The sequence below is a fragment of the Acanthaster planci genome, linkage group LG16 (assembly GCF_054643075.1).
Source record: "Acanthaster planci isolate LZ-2023a linkage group LG16, COTS_SCS, whole genome shotgun sequence".
NCBI lineage: Eukaryota > Metazoa > Echinodermata > Asteroidea > Valvatida > Acanthasteridae > Acanthaster > Acanthaster planci.
Window position 1 is genome coordinate 8,080,050 of NC_141792.1, and position 24,929 is coordinate 8,104,978.

At 41.8% G+C, this 24,929-nt stretch overlaps 2 protein-coding genes and 1 long non-coding RNA gene across 8 annotated transcripts; 1 reads left to right on the forward strand and 2 right to left on the reverse strand.

The window, feature by feature from the left end:
- Nucleotides 1-125: 125 nt before the first annotated feature.
- On the reverse strand, nt 126-10,754 carry LOC110986583 (uncharacterized). Of its 4 annotated transcripts, none has more exons than XM_022248558.2 (10): nt 10,504-10,753; nt 9,890-10,038; nt 8,211-8,370; nt 7,533-7,582; nt 7,155-7,281; nt 6,428-6,486; nt 6,127-6,243; nt 4,858-4,944; nt 2,422-2,572; nt 126-1,747 (listed from the first exon to the last, which is right to left on the reverse strand). In XM_022248558.2, the coding sequence occupies exons 1-10, from the start codon at nt 10,523-10,525 to the stop codon at nt 1,719-1,721; spliced, it is 951 nt and encodes a 316-aa protein (XP_022104250.2). In that variant the 5' UTR covers nt 10,526-10,753; the 3' UTR covers nt 126-1,718. The 4 variants fall into 4 exon arrangements, with proteins under 4 accessions (XP_022104250.2, XP_022104248.2, XP_022104249.2 ...); XM_022248556.2 differs by having other exon boundaries at nt 7,533-7,696; nt 10,504-10,727; XM_022248557.2 differs by having other exon boundaries at nt 126-1,744; nt 7,533-7,696; nt 10,504-10,724.
- A 21-nt stretch (nt 10,755-10,775) lies between these two features.
- Nucleotides 10,776-23,721, forward strand: LOC147796457 (uncharacterized). Of its 3 annotated transcripts, none has more exons than XR_015427997.1 (3): nt 10,776-10,875; nt 20,850-21,034; nt 22,071-23,721. It is a non-coding gene; the product is annotated as an uncharacterized LOC147796457 (long non-coding RNA). The 3 variants fall into 3 exon arrangements; XR_015427999.1 differs by lacking the exon at nt 10,776-10,875 and adding an exon at nt 10,891-11,026; XR_015427998.1 differs by lacking the exon at nt 10,776-10,875 and adding an exon at nt 16,146-16,284 and having other exon boundaries at nt 22,071-23,720.
- On the reverse strand, nt 13,770-16,243 carry LOC147796458 (actophorin-like). The gene is made up of 3 exons (XM_087147271.1): nt 16,006-16,243; nt 15,024-15,274; nt 13,770-14,803 (listed from the first exon to the last, which is right to left on the reverse strand). Exons 1-3 carry the CDS (start codon nt 16,012-16,014, stop codon nt 14,653-14,655), a joined length of 411 nt encoding a protein of 136 aa, XP_087003397.1. The 5' UTR covers nt 16,015-16,243; the 3' UTR covers nt 13,770-14,652.
- Nucleotides 23,722-24,929: the final 1,208 nt, after the last annotated feature.

Below are 24,929 nucleotides of genomic sequence, written 5' to 3' on the forward strand. Positions count from 1 at the left end.
AGGCTGCCACCAGTAGACTAGCCATCAAGTTTTTTTTGGCGTTGCTTTTGTACGGTCAACTTGTCAAATTCCAAGACGATCACACACACAACGACACATAACAGTCACCATTTTTGAGATGAGTATAAAAAGATTCATTGCGCTTTTACTGCACGGAAGCACTTTCACAACTTTTTGATTTTCAAAAATTGCACAGCATTAGGGAATAACAAACTTATTCTATTTACATTTGGAAGTGGTACATTAAGCTTGAAATGAGAAACGACTAATTTGTTTTTTCCCCACAAATTTTATAATTTAAACAAAGAAACTTTTTTCTAATTATATTGATATCGTGTAATACAAACGATCTATTACCATCATGTATAGAAATACTATGAATCTTTTTTTTTTCAGAAGTGGAGTGCCGACAATGAAAAGGATTCATCGAAAGGTTAATTTGATTGTCTGTTTTAGCCCTTACGATGTTAAGATAATGTAAATGTACAGGGTGTCCACATAAAAAAAGTATACCGAGATAAAAATTACTGTAATACCAAAACTACGTTATGTATGGGAAGGAGAAATATATCTCTAGAAAGGGCAGAATGCTGTCGTTGCAATGGTATACAGCTTGTGATGTTATTGACACAGATGAGTGAACAAACTAGACCGATGTTAAGGGTACTGAAATCGGCACTGTGACAAGTTTGCATATGTGATTAACAAGGCTAGACCATGCAAGTGTGCAGAATACCAAATGCCTTTGCTTTAAGAACTGTGAGAAGTTGCATATTGATAACAAAAGTCAGCATGTGCGACTTCTTTTTATGGCGTTACCTTCAGAACCAAATTTTCACTACACCATCAGCTAATGTTCAGGAGTTAACGTGCAAGAATAGCGGAAGAAGTCAATAATCTCCGTCAAGACCTTGAAATGATCAGACGAGCAGCAAGGGACATGTTACGAGGATGTCAGATGTGCATGGACAGGAATGGTGGCACATTAAACTGATGAGGTAAGTAGCGAAAACAAAGCAGATGAGATTGATCAATGGAAGAAACTACTGACACGCAAAAAAGATAGGCCTAAGCCAACAAAAAACTTAGTAAAAATATAGCTTCTCAAGTTATTTAGCTTTGAATTCAACCAAGTAGTATCAAAGCGAAACAATTTGGGACATTACTTTTAACAAATGGAAAACAGCACTGAATATAAGAAACCATCAAGACACCCTAACACGCACGCGTTTATTACATCACATCTTCAACCATGTACAAGCTAGAATGAAAAAGTGTCGAAATGTGACCTCTAAACTGGAATCTACCTATAGACTAATCTAACGAGGCGCCATTATTGCAGGGCAACCACATCTGGCACGGGTCCTAATACCTTGAGTGCACGCGTACTTTTGCAAGTCGAAAACACCCCATTGGTCGGGGAGGAATGTAGCGCGCGCGTACCAATCGCACAGGCATGCGATTAGTATGGCCCCGCAGTAATGGCTTTATCTTGTCGCTGGATTATAGCGTATTTTTGGGCTACACGTGATTGTATGAATAAGCAGATCAAATGCATAAAAAGGATAAAGTTTTCTTCATTGAGCGACTGGGCATGACAGAACGGTAACTGGCTGGTAGTCTGCAAGTGGTATCTCAGGTTGCACCACAACGGCGGCATTAATTGTAGCATATAACCAATGTGTAGTCAACTTGCGCTCACTTGTGCTCGAACTGATTCACAGAAGCGGAGTGATGCCTCTCCCTGCTTCACCACACATTGCAAGGACGGTCACAAATGGAAAGAAAAAAGTGACAGAGGAGGCAAATCGAAAGCTTGTTTTTGGTTCTTTGTACTTTCATCCATTTTTCATACAGGACTTCCAAGTTTGGGTTCAATAGAATTCGGCATTAAAGAGACCATTACACGAAAGTCGATTGGGGAATGCATCCCTGGCAACTTTCTATAATTCCCTTTTAATGTAATTGCTGATAAGCTAAAAATGGAGGCCCGCAGTTTGTGCTGCTACCAAGCTGTGTTAGGATGGTATACACTCTAAAAACGTCCGGGTCAGATTGACCCAGAATTGGGTCCCATTCGGTATGACCCTTTTCTGGGTCAAAATATGACCCCTTTTGGGTCCCATTTGACCCTTTCTGTGTTATAATTTGACCCAGAAAAAGGACGTTTTGAGAGTGTAGCTAGTTCAAATTAAACCTTTCAAAAATCGAAAATTCAAAGAGACACGCCAAAACGTTACAAATTACGTGTTTAATGAGACGTTTGGTGTTTTGTACGCCCCCTAACTTTTTGTAGAAGCCCGAGAAAAAAAGTTCTTATTGCACCCTACACAGCCTACCCTGTATCGACCCGAGTAAGAGTACCAATTTTTTGGTGTGTTTCGTAGGGACCTCTAGCGGGCGACATTGATTTCGACTTACCCTCTCCCTTCATGCCTTTGCCAAAATTTCGATAGACGCTGACCAGAGCGCCACAGAGAGTTACTCTCACCACCAAGCCGAAGATGCCGAACACGATGCTGGCTGCCGGAATCACTTTGCTGATTGAGAAGGTAGCCCAGTGAATTCCGATCTGTCATCAGACCATTCACGAAAAAGAGAAATAATATTGTTATTACAAGTGCTCTTCGCTATCCATTTAGTGTAGGAACAATGTGAGATTTTGAGACGCTTGATGGCAGCAGACAAACCGATCCTTTTGGCAGGTCTTGACATGTGCTCGCGATTTTGGGTATGCAAACGTGGTTCTGAGCACTTGCACAAGTGACACTATTTATAAACGCACGGACCGCCAGACTGCCTTCAAAACTACATGAACTTTCGTGATCGTTGCGGCGCCCGACTAAAATCGAAACTAAACACACTTGTATTCTTGTGGGGTAGTTCCTTTGCTCTCCTGTACTAAAGAACTAGTGGGTAAAGCGAAGTTTCCAAATCACACCCATTTGAACAACACTGTCTTTCTTGGGTTGATATTTCAACCATATGTCCTGCATGTAAAATACTTTATTTTGTTATGTGTACCTACTTTGGAGTAAATTCCAAAAAATCTATTTTGTGAAAGTCTTGTGGGGTAACATTTAAGCACCTCACAAGGACAACGAATGTTCCTTATGGGGTACTTTCTATTGTTCCGGTACCCAAAAGGCACCGTAATACACGCACGGGTTATGTGTGTTTTGCGCAGGTGCGCTATGGTTTGGTCAGAATCAAAGATACCAGATTCTTCCATTATCTCGGGTTGGAATGAGCCAATTCGATATTTCGAAGGGTAAAGTCAATTGAGAGCAAAGCATGCACAATATTAAAAAGGTCTGTCTGTCGACCCTTTCCAAACGCGCATCGGGTGGACCTATTTGGCACGTTGTGATTGGCCAACGCGTTGCAAACTCTTGGAGGCGCACTTCTGAGAATCGCCCGTATTGGCATTACAGAAGTTGCTATTTGTGAATTTGTCTCTCTATACTTATATAAATTCGTACTTGCGGATTTCTAAACCGTACGTAAGGATTACTACTTTGCACTGTAAATAATGATCCTAGGCACTAGTGGCATTCAAAATTCGTTCTTGAGCAGAAGCGTCTCCTCATCGGTTGAAAAGAGCCACGCAGGTGGGAGTGTTGTTTTGTTGGTAGGGCCAGACGCGTACACAACTCACAGTAGCTCATAGTCATTCGAGAACCAGCAAAAGTGGAGTTCCTACCTAAGAAGCGTCCGTTGCTAGGAAATCAAACGTTCTCTCGGTCTCGCTTGGGCCTAATGAATTGAAGTTTAGTCATGCAACGCAAAAGGTGGCTTTCTAATCCCTACGTACGGTTTAGTAATCCGTACGTACGAATTAATAATCCGTGCGCACAAATTAATTTTTTTTCACAGTATAATGTGCTCTCCCAAAACAGCTAGTTCTGTGATGCCAATTGACAATAGAGTCTACTGTTATATAACATATATATTTATAACAGTGCAGCCTGTCTAGTTTTTGCCGATGGTAGAATGCTTCTTGCTCTCAGGGGACGGATATTTTGTCCAACTGACGTGAATGTGTGAAATTAACCGGGAATTGTTGTGGAAGGATGCATTGTTGTGTATTTCACTTTTATCTGCGACTCATTGATAAAATGGTTATTACAGGATTTGCGATGGTTTCAGGTAATAAATACAGTCTAACACTGTTATAACAAGGCCCAGTTTCACGGAGCTGCTGGTTGTGCTTACTACATTATAAGCGGAGCCTCTGTTAGCGTGAAATCACGTGCTAAGCACCAAGAAATTTGGCCAAATTACCTTTTTATAACAGGTACCTAAGTTGTATTTATTTGTAACAGAAAACAAAGAAAAACAAAGACTTTGGAGTGCATATACAGTGTTGTGTATTTCATTTTTATATGCAACACGCATTGATACAAAGATTATTAGGTCTAAATGATTTGCAATGGTTCCAGGTATAAATGACAATTTAATTCCGGAAGTTTTCATTTCCTCCGGCGGAAATGTTCATAGGCCTACTGCATTGCACTTAAGAGGTTAAATTTCTGCTGCACTCTCCGCCAAGTTGTGATACATTACCAGTTTTTGTAGTGACAGTCAACTTGTGCACCGGCGAATAGTGATACAAAATCCGTTAGCTACAATGGTAAGACCCTCTCCTTCGGTGGATATTTCACAAACCATACTTGAAAGCCTACAGTGCCGTTGCGCGTCAGGCGGGAACACAATGGGGAAACCGGTCCAGACGGTGAACTAGAATCCACGCAGTCGTCGGAGCCTGGCCCTAACCTTTACTCTTTTAAGCAGACGCTCAGCTTTTGAACAACATTGAAACCAGGCTATGTTAAACTGTTTGTTTCTTATACTCACATCCACAAATCTGTAGACAATGTAAGCTGGCTCGCACCAACTCAGCCCCAGGACGACATATACCATGCGTTTACTGTCTTTGGTCATCTGCAAAGGAAATTTGATGGAATCATGAGAACCTCTAATCCAAAAGGTTTCCAGACTTCGAATTTTTACTTAAATGCTTTAATTGTGTGGATGTGCCCAAACAAGAAGTGATCGACATCCCAGGAATATGGACGAGTGACGGAAATTAAATTAGTACTAGGTCTTGACACTTACAGGCGTTTTTAATACATTTCATGATAGAGTTGATGGAAGCCTGAGTTAATCAATGAGGCACGAGAGGAACCAGGAGAGGGGGCAATTTTCCTAGCAGGGAGGCTCCTTTGGTCGGAACTCCAGAACTCCTGCACTCCAGTGTTTCATTAAAAGACCATGAAATGCACGCAGTACGGTTGCATTGTGACCAACAAAGTGAACTTTCCCTGCGAACATGCTCTTTGCAACCAATGAGGGGGTACTGCGAATACGTATTATAAAAGACACGCATTGTTAACACTCCGTTGAAAATTAATGAGGGTTTCGCATCCCGTGTCATGCACGCTTCTCGACTGTCCTACGTTGGCGTTGCAATACAACGATAAACGCAGGGCATACCTTTGTAATACATGTAACTAACACAGGAAGCAAGACTGCACTGGCACGGTCGGTTGAATGTGCACAGGTCACAGACTGACTCAAGCCCATTTTCCTTGGACGGCCAACTCGGCCCGGAGGCGGCTAGTGGCCGACTCGGACAACACGTCAGACTCGAATGGAGTCCACACATGTGAAAAGAGTTGGAATCCCCTTTAAAAGTAACTCTTATCTGTTGGCTGAGTTACGCACTGGGAAGATCCCCTTACGACGTCTGTATGTACCTTACCGTTGTTGGTACCCCAGGTCCTACGCATGCATACGTACCCCTCCTGGTGCAACATTCATTAGCCTATAGTCTTCTCTATGCTCCGACCACTCTCTATTGACTAAATTTCTGTAATACTCTTATGAAACGACGTTTTACGTCCGACTGGGGACTTGACTTGAGATGGAGCCTGCTTTGAACAAACTGGACGTAGATTTAGCTCAGACTCGAGTATTTGTGGACCGGATTCAAAGGAAGTGGACTCGACTACGTCACTGCATGAAGCACTCGACATGGAGTTCGTGCAGGCAGACCCAAGCGCAGCTTTTATGTGTTAAAACCGATTTGAATAGGGCTGGCCTCACAGGAAGTGTTCTACTCACTGCCAAAACTCCGCAGACAGTCCAGATGCTGACGTAGCTAATTCCTAATGTCAGTATAACGGTGTCTGGGGGATTGGCATCCAGCCCTGACTTCAGTGCCAACACCACCAGGCTAAGCTGTTGGGTATAAAAATAAAAGTGCGAATGTCGAGTCGGCGTCAAAACAGTGAGCCAGTGTTTGTAGATATGCGACGGGTTCCAACTGACTCTGTTTTCAGCCAGGTCACAAATGAGCCAAAATTATCTGTGAAGAAAATGCAGTTAAAGGCCATGGTAAGGATGCATTGTACAGGACATTTACCTCCAACTGCAGGTCTATCTTGAGCATGCTCGCCGAGAAACACATCCTGGAGTAAACACCTCATTAAAGGAAGAACAAAAACACGGCGCTTGTTTTTATATGCCTTTGTGTTGAGCTGACGTCCCGTTTCATCAGCCCTCGTCAGCGTGGATATTAAATAGTCTTTGGGATAGTTAAATAGTCTTTGGGTTAGTTACCAGGAAACATTGTTCTGTGAAGTTTATGAGGAGTAATTATTCATTGCGTGTCTGCCTGTTGACAGATAGAAACCTGGCAGCATGGGTCGGTGGTCGGAACATTGAATTAACAAAGCTAGTACTGGAAAACACTAAACGTCCAAGTATCCCTTACAGTTGTTAAAAACAGTTTTCCTCTAATAAGGAGAACAATTTCTGAGTCTCATTCCTTTTTTAATAACTAAAAACGGGAAGTACAATATCGCTATGCATTAGAATCTTTCCTTGTGCGATCCCTTCAAAGGTCCTGCATGTTTACAGCACAACAAACTAATCAATAGTCTCCATCTTAATTGTTCCTCGTCATTTTCACCTCTTTTCAACGGCTCGAAGGGGGGGGGGAGGTTCCGCTCAAGGCGGATAGCATGAACATATTCTTCAAATAGGAGAAGAGGAAACGAAGGCGCTGTGAATTCCCCAATGCAATCGATACGTGGAACAGGACTCCTTAAGATCTTGAAGGGGTAAGAATTGTCCACTGCATGATGCACCTTGACGGTCTACCAGGGCCCCTGCACATCTGAAGACGACGTCAGTGGACGACCAATACGTAGCGGACATGATGGCTCCAAAAATAATATTGATGAGTCCCATGACTAGGAGGATAATCATTCTTGTCTGAAAAGAAAAAAAGCCTCCACTCAAACTAAAGATTTTTTGAGTGATTCTATAGCTCCCCCAAATATTTTAGGCTGCTAGACGAATACCGGTTCGTCATTTCGAGTTACAACACAATAAATATAGTCATTAGTGTTTAACTTCAGCATCTGAAGAAAAGAAAATCAAGAAATATTCTCTAAATATGGACGCACGAGACTACTTCTTGAAATCAAAACCTTAATAGTTTGGAAAAATTACTCTCAACTCACAAGTTTGACTCTCCTTTCGTACTTTTCCATATCTGGTGAGTTGATTGTCACTGTAAAATTAATGATGCATTCAATCATAAGAATCAAGGTGCCCACAATGAAGATGAATATCTCGTAAGATCTCTTGGTAAAGACGCCGTTTATCACATAGCAAAGAACGAAGCCTAAAAAACAGAAACAAACACACAAAGGTTACATTTAGTGGCATATAACTAATAAGGGGTCGGGGTGGCGTTAGGAGACCTGTATGTGCGCTTTCCTATGGCAGCAGTAAGGTGGGACGTGATCCATCTTGCCCCTAGAGGAAAGCCCACATGTAAACAAAGCATGACGCCATTATGTGTTAGATCTGTTGAATGTTCCATCTAATGCATCGACGTTAAAGTCCGTCCCGTATCACAAGAAACCTTAGACTCCTTGGGTTACGCATGCATGAATTTACAGTGTTACGATATCTTTTCGATACTTACCGTTAGGATAAAAATGTTTTTCTACCTCGTCATTTCATAAAGGGAAAGCACGTGTTAAAATTATATACTTTATTTTATAGTTGATATACATGTAGTTTATTTCTATTTACATAAATTACCTTTCATTTTTTACAATTAAAAATACACAGCTAAAAATATTTTTTAAAAGTAGATGTACCTACTATAACTACAGCAGTTAATAACTTACAGATATTAATCATCACGACCATTGAGAATGTGAAATATGGCGAGTTCACGGGCACAGTGGCAAGCCTTTCGATGGTCAGACCTGCCGCAGCTAGGATGCTCAGGGTGGACGATGCCAGGAAAATCCACTCCTTACACGATATGGTTGAAAAGTGGCGTGTCTGTCAAAAATGGGGACAAGTGGAGATGGTCACCCCCCAAATAACTGTTTCCTTAGTGCTTACCGTGCCCTAAATCTTCAACTTACATGTCCAACTAGTCCTAACCCCAGACACTCTAAACTAAAACTGGCAACATCCATATTATTATTGCTTTTCTTTACAAAGGAACATCGAAGCCGTACAAAAACCGTTATAAAAACAATAAAGTGAACGAAAAATTAAAAAGTTTAAAATATTAAATATCCTTATCCAAATAAACTGAGGTGTAAAGAACAACGTGTGAGAATTCAATGAATGTCTTCTCTGCATAAAGAACGCTAGTTACCATAAAGACTGGATTTTGGATTTTAAGGACTGATACCATGATTTTAAGGGCAACTGTTTTGTACGTTCTGTCAGTGTGTGGGAATTTTTAGTGACTGACAGATATCCTTAAAAAGAAAGACTGATGGTAGAATCACTAGACCGAATCACACGTAAAACTTTCTTTTCAAAATTTTCCAATCATTTTTTTTGTTGCTCTTTAGTCTGGCCACAAATCCACAGTCTGGTGAGGCATACCCGAGCTGATCTTAAACTGATTGTATGGAGACATTAACGAGGGAATTTACTTGAATATTGCATCCTTTTATCTGACGTTTTAGCAAAAAGACCATGAATGAACGAACAGGTCACACTTCTTTCAAATATTGAGTTTTCCACGGAGCCACACTAAGGTACCAAAGGAAAACACGCACGGAAATTAAAGTGTGGCGTCAACAGTAATGCGGCTTTTTGTTGAATTGCTTTTCAACGTGAGTGTTCCACTTGGGTTATCCTATAATAAGCCTTTTGCGAGTTACATTAATTTGAATAAAATCTGGTACACTGAGTTCCTTAAATTCACGTGAACATAAAAATTTGAATTCTCCACACTAAAGACACTGCTTTTATACCGCGTGATTCGGGGCAAGCTGTTGCTCAATTTTTACTAAAGAAACGCCATGCACCGATACACTGTTTGCAATGGATAAGAAGGGCAAAAAGGAACCAATCTATTCCAGAGATGGTGGTCAAGATAAAAAAGCTTGCCTGGAATCACGATGGAATCAGATGACACAGTGTACCACATTTTATTTAAATTTACTTTGCAAAATGCTGACTTGATACAATCTGTTCGCTCTTTGCGCAATCAATGAATCAACAATGCGAACGAAGGGGAATCCCACCGGGTGCTTTACGAAATATGAAACCAACCCCGGAAATGCCCTCTCCAGAAAAACAGTGCTTCATGTCTCCATTAAAAAACATCAGGTGATGACTATGTGGCCCTTTGGTGTTATAACATTATATCCCAAATCACTGTCAGTAGTTATTAAAGCACTCTATATAATGAATGAAAATACCATTTCTTTAATAAGGTCCAATGGAAGGTTGAAATGCGTACTCACGAACTGCATTAAAATTTCACTTTAAAACAGGAACTGTTCTGGTCAAATAATTAATGAGTGAAATTGAGTGAGGACTATTTCAGCCTGACCTGCCCACAGCATGTCTCCATGGATGAGGGCTGCGGGTGTATCCCAAGGTCAGAGAAACTTATTCTTTCCTCATGGTGGCCGCTGTCAGTGTCCGAATGCGGAGGGCAGGCCTGAATAGAGAGAGAGGTGTCCATCACTGCGGTACTGCCTGTTGATCGACAAGTAGGATAAATGAGATCGTGAAACCAGGGTTGATTCTATGGGGAGAAATCAGTTTTAAACCAATGCCCTCTTTAAAGAGAATCTCAAATGTTGTTGGCCTTGACTAATCACTATCCTAGCTGGCAAACACTTATGCGTTTGCTGGCCGTTGTCGGACGAAGGGTGTTCTTTTCACTATTTTACTTGAGACTTCTCTGACATACTTCCATCAGCAAAACTTAAGTGATGTCGTTATAACATGAGCTCATGAACGGCGCAGAGAACTTTTATAAGGGCCCTTTCCAAAAAAGAATCGTTCGTCCCGTTGAAATCGATAAGACCGTCGTTTCATAAAAATGGTGACGGAATACATCTACGCATGCACCCTTGTCAAAATCTACGAAAGACAAAAAGGACAGCGATTTATAACGGAGAATTCCAGCTGTGTTATAGTGAAGTATTGCAGACTCACCGTAATCCTGGGGACTTGCCATCTTCAGCACGGACAAAGCAACAACCCCCTCAACGGTGCAGATAGATGTGGGATTGTTAATCCAGTCGTTCAATTTCCCTGGGCAAAAAAAGAAGTAGTGCAGGCTTGCGATTCAGTTCGGCCGTTGTGAGTTTGTACTGTGATACGGCAACACAACACAGTAAGCTTCTGACGAGCATGCTGGATGGGAACCAGTCTGGCGTAAACAAGGCGATTAATACACAATATCTCTGAACCCTGCCCCCGGCCCACAGAAGGCAGTATGTGTTTATGACAATGGCTGTACACATACCTAGACAAACGAACCTACGGTAAAAATGTCATGTTAGACATTGCTGGCTATAACGACAGGTAGGCCTAAGATAATAATACACTCAATGCGCAAAAAAAATGACATTTGTAGGAACATGCAATAGATACAGCAACTCAGGCCTCGGAAAAGCCCTTTGCATTTTTGTAAGAGAGAGGGAGACAGATGTTCTATTTGGACTTCAGCGAAAAGGTACACGCATTTGACTGAATGTGGTCAAATGGGAACTCTTGAAAAAGGAAACGAATGTCCACCGTGGACACTTGATATTTGTGGGGAAAGGCTCGATCTCTAAATTAACCCTAACAGTCCTCAGTCCTCCAACAGGTGAAGGATTGAGGAGGGTTAGGAATAATCCAAAATAATGCTGATTCTTTCAGCTTTGTAAACCCTGCACTTACCAACATCTGCAGTATTAGGATCATCGAGCGCTAAATTTCCAAGTTGGCTTCATGGTCCTCTTTGTTTTTCCCCATTGCTTTTCCTGCTATAGTCAGGAATTTGATCGGAGTGAAGGTTTTTCCTTCTTGTGTATTTAAATATTCCATTCGTTGTTAGCTTTTTTCATACATTTAATTGGTGTTTTAGTCTAATTTTGTCATTGTTCATAAGTCTCTTTGCATGTATTTATTTGTATTGTTGATATACTTTTTGAAGTATATGTAAATTACTGTATGTGCGCATATTTGTTTAATTGAAATGTTGTTTATGTTTGAGTTTTTGTAATTCGTAGAGGGGGCTTATTTTGTTTGTTTTTTTTTCTCTCTCTATTTGTTGGATCTCAGCATTTGGGAGAGCCACTTGATTGTGAGTAATTTAGTTCGCTTTTTGGCAACTTTGGTATCTATGCAAACTACTAAAGGAGGCGTGGAGAAAACATCCTGCTAAAATCAGTTGCTTGAAAAAATGCCAGCATTTGAATGGTGCTCTTTTGAAATTGCTTTTTCAAATGGGAAAAAGCAGGAAAGCAGAGGACAATTTCTTTTCCCCGTGTTCTCCTCTAAAGAGTTTTTTCCTGCAAGGTCGTTACTTAGTACTTACCGTAGTATCGATTCTGCAAGGTCGTTACTTTTAGGATATCAGCCTGGATGTAGAATCGATTTCGCAGCTTGGAAACTCTGCACCTCAAGTCATTTGCATTGTTTGCATTCTTAATGCGTCGGAAGTTTGTCTCAGTAAAGTATTTGCGCGCATGTTTAGGATGGGAATGATTTTCTAACTGAAGTTAAGGTTCAAAGTGTTGAAAACCCACACACAAGTAAAGGGGGCTTTCAAAATTGTAAGTCAAGATCTTGGTTCGAGAGATCTTGGATGCCTCGAAATCAAATTGTTAGGGTAAGGTGCAAGATTAATTTGTCGAACCCGCTGAATAAATCGCAGTGACCGTAGCAAATAGGACTAATTAGCGCATCACCTCTGAATTTTGCACAAAGAATAGTATTTTGTAACAGAGAGCAGTGATTTCTAAAACTTACGTAGAGACGTATCGCAAAGAACCTGAAAGTTGACACCTGGTGGCGCGCATCAGGAACCCTCGGTTAGGAAAAATAACGTGCGGCACTTTAATAATTTGTCCTTTTTGCCGTCCGTTTTTACTACTTAAAAAATATCATCTCGAAAAAAGTTGTAAAGTATTTTCTGGCACAGTAATTTATGTAGAAACTGAAAAATTACCGGACCTGAAAGAGAAATATCCTGCCAAATTTCGACCTCTTTCTTCCGAAATTCTAACACACATGACGATACTTGGTAGCAGTGAGCTTTACGAGAATATCAGCCAAAAGTACCATCCATGGGGTCCAAACCAGCGGTATAGCCAGGATTCTAAGGGGAGGGGGCAAGCAAGCGGGGGATTCACTCGATTTCTAAAGTAGGGGCATGACTGGATGTTGGACATGTACATTATCGTGATCACATAAAGTGGGGAAGACTGGGGGGGAGACGATTTTACATGGGGGGAGTGCACCCCCACAACCCTTTTAGCCACATCGCTGGTCAAAACTAAACTGTGCAACCTTGATAACGTTATGTTGCGACGGAACTCTGCACAATATTGAAATCCCTTTTAATATACGGCCCTTGAGGTCAAATTAAACTGCTAAACCTTGATTGGGTGCAATTAATCACCAATAATCTGCGCAGGCAGATACAGGCTTCAACTCCGATCCACTAGACAAGAAAATTTAGAATTGGTACCATAACATAGGGTAACTTTGGTCAGTGGGGTAACTTTGGTCAGTAACCACTATAGGGTTTGAAAGGTTGTTATTCTCTAAAACGTACAGTGGATGGGGACGTATTTAGTATCATTTTATTCAGAAATATCATAGTTACTCATTAATTAACAGTTTCGTTGTTTGTGATAACCAGTTTTATTTTGATCCATTCCCCGTTTTGAAGACCAATAACAAAAGGTGGCCAATGTTGCCCCAAACCCAGGGTAACTGGTTACCCCTTTTTAAGCCCCAAGACGCCAATAAATTTTGAATTTTTTTTCAGCATCGAAGTTTACATGAGTATCACAATGCCCTGAAAGGAAGGGAAATTGAAATTTATTGTTTTTAACTGAGAAGAATTGATAACACATATGTAAAAAATGGCCCAAAGTAACCCCACGTTACGGTAGTAGGTAGTCTAAATCGTCGTGTTTTGTTTGTGAGCTCGTGCATGGCTGGCGTATTTGCCAGCAGATTGACACGTATTTTATCAGGCTGGGACGAGCACCAGGATATATTTTTGTGCCCAGGACCTTTCAGATTAACCCAATCAATAAACCAAATCAGCGCTCGCGTCCTCCACACGGGCCTCGTCTTAGCCCAATTAAGTAGAAGGGGGAAATTGGGTCCAAATAGACCAGGATGGATCCATAGGACAGGAAAAAGTGGCTGGGGCTGATACTGAAACTAACCCAACAGTAGAACACATTCAGAAAGCCTTTCAATGAAACCACAAAAAGCCACTCACGTATCTTAATGCGCAACTCATTTGAATTATACCGTCACCAGTAACAATTTCAACCCTATTAAAATAAAAAGTACACGTACACAAACAAATAAATGAAAAAAAAAGAAAATTGTTCATGCTAATCGATACAATGAATCACTCTTAACAAATTCCTTTACGCAATGATTACAGAAAACTTCATGATTACTGAAACTAATCAATCTACTAATTAAACAAATTTGTCTTTACTTTTCTTTGGGCTATTGTTTTGTGCTGTTTAGGAAACTCTTTTCTATTAAGAATAAGCTATTCTGGGAGTTTCTCGATCTATAATGAGATGCTGATAGGAAATACATTCAAACGAAAAACTCGGCACTTGTATGCAACTCTTAGCGTTTTTTTTTACATGCTAATACTCTTGCTAAAAAAAGGTATTCCATGCCAATGTGCAGAGAAAACATGTAACTTTTTCTATTCACCTATTTTCTAAAATAAGTTTTTACTATATGCAAGAACAAACTTTCCATGCAAGACTGGTCGAATAAGTCATTTTGATGTCACGTAATGAATCCTGGCAAAACGAAAATGTAAAATCTTACGCTTCTGCATAGAGCCACATTTTTAGGTATCGCTTCAAAGCGTATTTTCACAAGTGTATTCCAAACTGGAACCAGTTGAAGTGCTGAAACCTTGAAAAGTTCCAATGTGCAAGAAGACTAAAAGAAGTTTATAGAGCCCATTAATCCATTACAGTCTGAAATAATAAATGACTGGTATAATTACCGTTGGTTACCTACATGCACGTGCATAAGGTTAAGTAAGGGCATACTGTCATGCTAACCTCACGGCACACATGCTCGTCTCCTTCAGGCACCTTACTTGAGGTGAGGCAGTAGCCTGTCCTTGATTGATTCATTCTTGTCATGAATGTCAATTATAACGTGGACACCTTCAAGTTCCTTCTTCAATAATGGCTGAAAAGAGTTGTAAGCCATTTTGGTTTTCAGCGGGGCATCGTTAAGAATCCTAAAACGTGAGAAAAGTGCAATCATACTTTTGTGAGTAAACCGTAGGCATCACTGTTTCCACAGTATGTGGCAATTTGTCGGACTGTTGATCTGCTAGATAATCAATCTGTCAGTCAACGTGCTGGAAAAAATTGTGATACTTTTTTAGTTGCTTTTCAAGTATCTTATCAGTTACTCTTTGAAAATTTTTGGGATTGAAAATCCAAACGAATACGTACCAGGAAATTAAAGCCACTTTTTCCGTACTACTCCATTCCTTGGGACTAGCGAAAAGGGCGAAACGTGGCTCCCCCGATGCCTTTAAAGCTTGTAAGAGCTCGCTGTACCCGTCGGTAGGCTTACTCACAATGTCCAGAATCACATGCGTTTGACGAGTATTGAGCTTGAAGGTGACCCAGGGAGGTGCATGATACGTTTTCACCTTTCCAAAGATATCCATAACCTCGTCATCAACCTGTAGCCCTAATGACTAAAGAAAACAAACAGAAAAAGGACAACCCCATGTGAAATGTCTTCAAAAAAGGTTATTTTTGGCCCCTCTCATGGGGGCAGAATGTCGCCCCCGCCCCCGCCTGATTTGATTTAAACCCGGCATGCTTGTCTAAACACTCCTTTTACACTACGAATGTGAAGTTTGAACTCATTCAAACGTATGCTTTTGTCACCTGAAGTTCAAGGCTGTACGTGCGCGCGCCAGAGTACGTGTACATGTACATTGAGCACTGATAATGGAAAAGTATACATTTTTGGCTCACCCGTCAAGGAAAAACGCGCTCTGTGAGAGGACCATATGTTTGAGTTTTGCAAGGCTTATTTTTAAGTGGCCACAAAGAGTTACTCTAAACATGCCATAGGCTCAGCTCTTGAAAAAAAAACCGCACTGCGGCGGATTCCTCCCTTGGCTCTTTTAGGGTATTGTGTTTTAATTTAGTGACATATCTGCACGTTTGTTGTTAAAATAAACACCGCAATATGGTCAGCCAATTATTCACATCACACACCTCTCCATACTACTAAAGATAGTACAGTACAGTTTTCCTCGTGTATTCAACCACTTATGGTATGAAATATAAATATAAACCTGAATCTGTTGTCAACAGTAGTCCATTGAAATGTCGAGTCTGAGTCGTCACGTTCGTCGTGGTTGTGGCAATCTGGTGGTACCATACCGTGCTTTGTCTTTCATTGTCTCTAACTTACCATGGCCATTTTGAAGCTCTTGTAAATGAATGATCTTCTTGGAAAAAGGCTGGAGTTGCGAGATTCAATGAAGCGTTCCCTAAAGTGTCTATAGAGGTTGGGATTGACGCTCGCACCAGCCTTATGTACAAGGTGAGACAAGAAAATGAAATTCAACACCGACTATGAGTCCACCACTTGCATCAAAAACACGATGACGTGGCGGAGTCAAATCAATTGAGTCCCTTCTCGAGAACTGAACTATACATTACAGGGACAGCCTCGATGCTTTTGGTCATGGTAAGTTTGTGCGCATGTGCATGGGGCCATTGCTTTGTGCACAATCTGTAGCAGTGAGCAGCGCAATGGCTTTCCATAGGCCACACCTCTCTTTTAGTAATAGTATGCACTTGTGTGAAATAGTCAACACTACATAAACATGTACATGTACAGTACATGTATCTGTACAGTACATGTACTTTGCAGAAACTAGGCTTGCACACTAGAAACCTTTGATAGGGTGACCCTTGCCCGCAGTGACCTCGGGCGCAGTTCTAGTACACCATTGTGCCAAATGTACTGAAGGGTGCACCACTACAAATAAATTCCCATAGACAGCAATGATAAATCCCCTCACTTTGCAATTATTTAAAAAATACTCACAACTCTCCCAGGTGTCCAGGCTGCACAGAAATACGCTGATCGACATGTCCCCTTTCATTTTCCTTTCAATTTTCGGGGGGTTGAATAATGAATTTTTGAGCAATTTTCACCAGAGGCAGACTACCCCTAAAATGAAGCCTTAAATGTCCCTGCCCTGAAATAGTAGTCATTTTGAAAAAAACATCCCTCTCAGTGCAAAACGGCCAAATTGTGCCACTTTCGGACCCGACTGCACCCAAATTGCTCAGAATTTGAAGCCCAAAGTCTGGGCCAGAGGCTCAGTGCAATGTTTCTCCAATTCCTCAATTTCATGGCTCTCAGGACTCTCTAATATAGAATTGAAGATGATATCTCGTATGATCTGTAGCGGAGGTGTGACTTAGTTTAGGGTAAACATGGAGGAAGGACACGAACAGGAGTTCGGACGAGTCGGACATCAAACGTACGAGGTTTCTTGCCGCGGTTGTGAAACCGAGATAACACGCCTTAGCATTTGTGTCCTTCCTCTATGATTTAAAAGATTAGTCAATTTTGAAGAGTCCCCCATTGAGTAATGTCACGGGGAGGAGCTTAGGTCATGTGGACAGCACGTATTGCTAGGTTGTTGGTGGCAGAGACCACAGACTTGGTGGCCACGAAGCAGTCGTACCTGGAGTGGTGGCTCCAAGATCCCGAGAGTTTTCAAGGCCAGCCATTGCTAAACCTCTAGAAGAGGGAGGCGAGTAAGCCACAAGACGTTTAGCTGTAGGGTGATCCTAATTGGTAGGGGTTAATGAAACAACTACAGGCGTTTTCTCCGTAGTTGAGGCGAGTGCTCTTCAACCAGGCATCGTGACTAGTAGAGCCACAGGTGGACCTGATGTTCAGGATGTTTGAAAGAAGCAAAGCGAATGTTGTTGAACACCACGGTTGGTCCAATTAACGGTGTTTGAATGAGTTTCAGGATGTGTTCTCGAGGTGGTTCGTCACCACATCAACACCTAAGATGCAAGACCGATGAAAGATCCACCTACACGACACCTACATTGTCAGCAAGAGGAGATCCAAAGACAAGTTGATGATCTCTTGAGGAGAGGCTTGATAGAACTGTCCCAAGGCCCTGGCCTGAACTTTGCAGAGAACCTGCGCAGAAATATGCAGCCCAGGATTGTCTCGGGGAGAATGCCCAGAGATAGAAGAGGAACCATTACCGGGCAGCTCAGAGAGGTTTCAGGGAAGGTCGTTTTGTTTGGCTCTTTAATCCAGCGAAGAAAAGGGGCATGTCCCCTAAACTTATGCTTAGATGGGAAGGGTCATGGCTTATTGTTAGCCGTCTGTCTGATGTTACGTTTCGCATGTAGCTGCGACCCGGTAGCAAACCCCGTGTGGTACACAGCGATCGCCTGAAACCATGGACGTACAAGACGGGACAGAGTCTGAAAGAAGAGACAACAATAGACACAGAACCTCCGCCAGATGCGGTGTTGAGTGAGGTACAAAGAAAGTGTCGAGGTTGCAAAAGAACCAGAGAAATCAACAGGCAAGTGACATAGTCGAGACTCCAGAGCAAGAGCCAGTAAGTGAGGTAACGGAAGCTCAATGGGTAGGGCCACCAATAGACTTGGAGACGGCAGAGGAAGGAATGCCGAGGCGCAACCCAAGACGTAGCCGGCAACGTCCCCTTCGTTATAGAAACATAGTCGCTTACGGTGAGGTTGCAATGATTGACACGTAGCTTAAATCGCAATTTTTGTCTGTTCGTTTCCATCATCGGATTAGACACGATGATGAAGAGTACAGTCCAGAACCGGCGTAAGCGCAGGAAATTCCAGCATATTCAGTACAAGAGCTGGTACTACCATAGTCAAGGCTTGTGGCGGCACGTCCGAGAAGCACATGGACCGGCAAAGTTTATGTATTGCTGCAGATGCCCTTGTGAGGCAACTTGGGTTGACACAATGAGGCGTCATTATGTGGCTTCCCCCCAGAGTACGTTCAAGAGGCGATCACCCTCAGCCCAGAAGCAGAAAGGCTGGATAGACCTGAGGCAGAGACCTAGTCTATAGAGTGGAGCGGGGTTGGTCCATCCGGAACCCAGGCACCAACACAACCGCTTGATGGCCAGGACGGAGAAGCAGGAGACCCTGATACTCTGTCGTTGTCCCCCTGTCCTTTTTTCTCCCCTTCTGAGGTAGGTATGGAAGAGATTTCGGTGGCAGTCCAGCAGGCACCGGTCCAAGCTGACCAGGACGTCTCGGTATAGTCAACCGAGACTTCGGTCAAGCAGAGCCTTGCACTACCATTGTCAGGCAAGCCCTGAGCCATGTTTCAGTGTCGGAGTGCCCCAGCATCCTTGACCCCATCGACAGCTTCGTCAATTCCATCATTTGCCCATCCCACGGAAGCGGAGGATACCTCGAAGAAGCGGTTGATGCGGAAGCTGTCAACGATAAGAGAACAGCTCATCAAGGAGACGCGGGTGAATGGCAAACTAATGAAGAGAGAGGAGTCATTATATATGCTCAGGATGTGTAATACCAGGAAAATCCACTCCATACACGATATGGTTAAAAGTTGCGTGTCTGTCAGAAAAAAAAGGCACACGTCGAGTCGTCACCAGCGAAAAAGCTGTTTCCCTAGTGCTTACGGTGCCCCAAATCTTCAGCTTAGATGTCAAACTAGTCCTAACCTTGAGGCGGAGAACGGAGTCTTGCGAGGGAACCGGTTACAATATAGTTATGTGGTCGGTCGTGAGCTCCATAAGTCTCCACACTTCACCTTGATAGACGACCTTGTTAATGAGTCGCAGGAGAACGCACTATGCACGAGCGGTCATCAAACACAAGAATCTTTGTGCCAAAACTTTATTTTTAATTTTAGTTTTTTGATTATTGATGCAAATGCAGGAAGGAAAACCCTTCAGGAAATCAGAAAAAAGAGAGAGAATAAGTTGATTGTTGTTCAGAAAGTCCCTGAAGCAAAGTATAGCTGTCTTGTTATACAATCTATGGTCTTTTTTGTGTTCTCAATTTATGAAATAATCGATAAGGCATGCACCCATGTGCTTATGCGTCCGTTAGTTTGGCTTGTTACCAGATAAAATCCTACTTATATCCAATACTTTAAGTCTCCAACCGGTTTATCTGGTCAGTTTCGGTTTGGCTATATGAATTAGAAATTTTAACGAGAACACTAAATTTCCTTGGAGTGAATGATTTTCAAATCGATTTCTACGCCATAAAAGACAACGATTTGAAATGGCGTCAGAAAGGTTACATGTCTGCAGATCCCACTGAGATACCAAGAGGTAAGCCTCGCAAAACCTGAGAAATTACATTTAGAAGCGTAAAGCATTCAGTGTCCTCAATGGTTAAGAGACGTGAATTGGTCAACGTACTTAGCGACTGTTTAAGCACATTGAACTTAATACTAAAAACGGTTATCATTACACTCTAAGGGTAAATGTGTTGTGTGACATTACGAAACAAATTATGTAGGGAATAACGGTATGTTCTAATCGAATAAAAAATCAATTAAGTAACGAACTCCGTCATTTGCATGGTTTTGTGCATCGGACAAGTAACACCACAAAAAGCACACATTATTCTGTTTCTTTGCGCTTCACATAATGATGAGAGAATGTAATTTGTCAAGTCGTTGAATAAATCGAAACACAGACTACAGCTACGGCCGTGGATTTCGACTAAAGATCGGGGAGAGAAGATGGCTGTACACCAGTCTAGTCTGATCGAAGCTATTCGGAAACTCAACCAAATTCCTGATTTCCCCCCGAGTTTTGTATGAGCAGTGTCACGGGGTCGCCCAGGATTGAGGTGCTTGCATACACGCTCGCTTAATCTCCCATGACGCAATTTCAAGGAGCAGAATGAGTATCCTTGTTTTTGTCTACACTTCTTGTTTTATATATGAATTCTTTTGAAGGGTTTTCCCCAAACGCCTCTATCTGTCGTACTGGGTTCTTACCAGGAACATTCCATCAAAATTTATTCGACTGGAATTTTATTGGAGAACAGTAAACAGATAGTTCAGTTGGTAATCTCTTGCAGAGTTAATTTGAACTGGACAACGCTCTGTTGGCTACCTCCCTCCATAAAACAGTTTGAAGGTTCTAACCTCGAGAAGCAAATCCATTCTTGCTGCACTCAAGGACTTTATTTAAGCAGTATTGTAATGTAAAACATGGGTTTTCTCTTTACCTCCAGGAACTCATCCTCCATCGATGCATTCTTCCAGCAAGTCCCAGTTCACAATTGTTTTCAATCTGTCCATTCAACGGACGTGTACGTGGGCAAAGGGTCATCTTTCCAAACCAGGGAAAAGAACGCACGCACTTGCTGCTCTGAACCTCGTTTGGAAATTCCCGCGAAGAGATCGCGTTTGCTAGCAGGTTAGTTTCCTCAACCCTCTCCATCATTTCAGCTTCAGCTATAGTTCATTTCTCGAGAAGGGACGCGCTTGATTCAACTCCTTCACGTCATCGTGTTTTCGATGTAAGTGGACTCATAGTCGGTGTTGAATTTCATCGTCTTGTCTCACCTTGTGCATGAGGTTGGTGCGAGCGTCTATCCCAACCTCTATAGACACTTGAAGGAACTACTTAAGCGCTTCATTGAATCTCGCAACTCCAGACTTTTTCCAAGAAGATCATTCGTTTACAAGAGCCTCAAAATGGCCCAGATAAGTTAGAGACAATGAAAGACAAAACAACGCTCGGTAAAGTACCACCAGATTGCCATAACCACGACGAACGTGACGACTCAGACGCGACATTTCAATGGACTACTGTTGACAACAGATTCAGGTTCAGGTTTATATTTATATTTCATACTATAAGTGGACAAATACACGAGGAAAACTGTACAGTACTATGAGGTCGATTTTTGTGTCAGTGAAAGTAACACTCGCTCATGCATCGTTCACGCAACGCGTCCAAAAAACATACATAGTGGAAAGCGCCTTTAACCCAAAAGAGCCAAGAAAGTAATCCTGCCTTCCCCCCTCGGCATTTTTTCCCGATATCGCTACGGTGCATTTTTTTCAAGAGTTGAGCCTTATTTAGAAATTTTCAGAGTAACTCTTTATGGTGGCTTAAAAACAATTTTTGCAAAACTCGAACACACCGAGCGCGTTTTTTTCCGGTCGCGACGGGTGAGCCAAAAACGTACACTTTTTCACTGCGGTAATCAAATGCATATGTTTACTGGCACACATACAGCCTTGAATTTTGGATGATCGTAACAACAAACCACGCGTCGGATTTATTTCAAACTTCACATTCGTAGTGTAAAAGGAGTGTCTGCTGGACATGCATGGTGCTTTTAAATAAACTGGGGGCGGGCAAAAGCTGCCCCGCCTGTGAGAAAAATAACTTGGGTTTAAGACATTTTACACGGAGTTCCCCCTTTTTTGTTTGTTTTCTTTAGGAAGGGGTAGACATTGATGACAAGGCTGTGGATATCTATCCAAATGTAGGACACCCCTGGATCATCTTCAAGCTCGATAGTTAGTTAACTCGAGTGATTGTGGACATCGCGGGTAAGCCTGTTGACGGCTACAATGAGCTCGTACAGGCTTTGAAGGCATCGGGGAGCCACGATTCGCCGTTTAGATACTCCCAAGGGGTGGAGTCATGAGAAAAAAGGACTTTCATTGAATGGTACGGTTTTTGAATCGTAAAATTAAGATTTCACTTTCTCACATTGAAGAAAACCTGACGATGCCCCGGTTAAACTCAGAATGATTTACAACTCTTCTAAGGCTACCTTGAAGAAGAAATTTGAAGGTATCAGCATAGAGATACAAATTAATGACAAGAATGAATCAATCAAGGTCAAACTACTGCCTCAGCTCAAGTAAGGTGCCTAAAAGGAGGTGAGCATGTGTGCCGTGAGGTTAACACGACAGCATGCTGGTACTTAAAATCATCTCAAAATTCCTCCGGGGTAAATTTTCGACAAGTTGCGGACATTGTTGAGGAATATGTTGGGACATTCTTAACCATCCTATCTGCAATCGTCCCGCAATGATGCAATTAGTTACATAATGCACCCCTTTCTAGGGTTTTGATCAAAGCTGGGCACTCAAGGATATAGTGTGTGTCTACTGTACTGGCAGTAAACATAGGTCCACCTGTTGTGTACACTGAGGTCAAATATAAGCCAACCATTCAATTTTCTGGGACAAATGCTGGACTTTTTGTGGGTGAAGAAAATGTTGCCACCCGCAATTTGTCCGCAACTCAGTGTCCCGGATGAGTTTCGAGATGATCCCTGAGGCATGTGCACGAGCAACGGTAATAATACCGGTCACAAACTTTAGTTAATTCAAACTGCAATGAATGGATGGACTATAACCTTCTTTTAGCCTTTGAACGTGCTCAGGAACTTTGCAAGATATCAGCAATTAAGCTGGTTCTCGTTTGGAATGCGCTTGTAAATATATTCCTTGACCCAGTACCTTAAAAAATGGTGGCTCTGTGTAGAATCGTAAAATCTAACACTTTAAGGATTCATTAAATGGCATCACAGTGACTTGTTTGATAAATCGTGGAAAGTTTGTACTTTTTTATACTTTTGATATTTCAGAAAATAGTTGAATAGAAAAAAATACCTTTTTCTCCAAACACATTCGTATGGAATACCTCTTTTAGCTAGAGTATAAGAATGCAAAACCATGCTAACACTTGCATTCGTGTGCTTAATGATTCGTTTGAATGTATTTCCTATTGACATTTATTTCTAGACTAAGAAACTCGATGAAAAGCTTATTCTTAATAGTAAAGAGTCGTCCTAAGCGAGCAACAGAAAGAAAGAAAACTTTTGACAAATATAGTTTTAGTAAATATGAAGTTTCTTGTAATCATTACTTAACTTAGACACCGTTAACAATGATTCATTGTATCGATTAGTATGAAATTTTCTATTTTTTGTTTTTCTTCCTTTTTTTTAAATTGTTACTGGTGAATGTATAATTAAAACAAGTGGCACACTCAAATAAATTAGTACCTTTTGTGGTTTCACTGAAAGGCCCTCTGAATGTGTTCTACCTTTGGCTTAGTTTCAATATCAGCCCTATCCACTTTTCCTGACCTGTGGATCCATCCTGGTCCCTTTGGACCCAATTCTACCCTTCTACTTTAGATAAGGCTCGTGTGAAAGACCCGAGTGCTGATTTGGTTTATTGAGTGTGTGAATGTGAAAGGTCCTATAGGCACAAAAATACATCATGGTGCTCGTCCCAGCCTGATAAAATACGTGTCAATCTGCTGGTAAGTATGCCAGTCATACATAACCGGAGCTCAACAAAAATACACCGATTTAAACTACCTACAACCAATTCAAAATTTTCTGGTCTTTTGTAGATCGGAGTAGAACCCCATACTTGCCAGGGCAGATTTTTCATGATGAATTGTAAACACTCAAGGTTATAAGTAGTTTAATTTTGACCTCCCCGACTGTAAATTAGGAGGATGCACATTCTTAAACAGGATGCACCCACGGAAACAGGCCAGAAATGTGTCCGCTGAGCTCATTAATAAAAAATATACATTCAAGATTTTCTATATTAGAGGGTCCTGAGAGCCATGGAACTGGGGAATTCAAGAGATATGGCACTAAACCTCTAGCCCGGACTGTGGATTTCCAAATCTGAGTAATTCGGATGCAATCGGGTCCGAAAGTGGCACTGTTTTAGCCGTTTTGCAGAGGGATGCATTTTCAAAATGGCGTCTTTTCCAGGCAGTGAAATTACCTTTAAGGGTGGTATGCTTTGGGCGAGAAAAATTCATTTGGCAACCAACTAAAAATTGAAAGGAAAATGAAAGAGGACAACTTCAACATCGTTTTCTGTGCAGCCTGAGCTCCTGTGAGAGTTGTATTTTATAAATATTTGTGAAGTACTGGGATTTACCACGGCTGCCCATGGGAGTTTATATGCTACGGTGCACCCAGGAGGCATTTCAGTAGTATACAAAGCTCCGTTGCTACAAGACAGGATCGAAATTCAATGACGTCATCGCATCTATATAGCCAAGGTTGCAAAGGTTGTTTAGTTTGGACCAGCTTCGTGGCTAAGAGGGACGTTGGGGGCGCACCCCCCATGAAAACCGTCGCCCCCAGTTCCCCCCCCACTTCATGTGATCACGATTTATATGTGCTGAAGATATGTGTAAAATATATGGAACGCACGCCAACAGAGGTGTGGTTGATGATCAAACCAAAGAGAAAGCCAGCAGGGAGGCCCCTCAGGGAGTCAAACAAATCTGTTTCAATACGTATAAGATT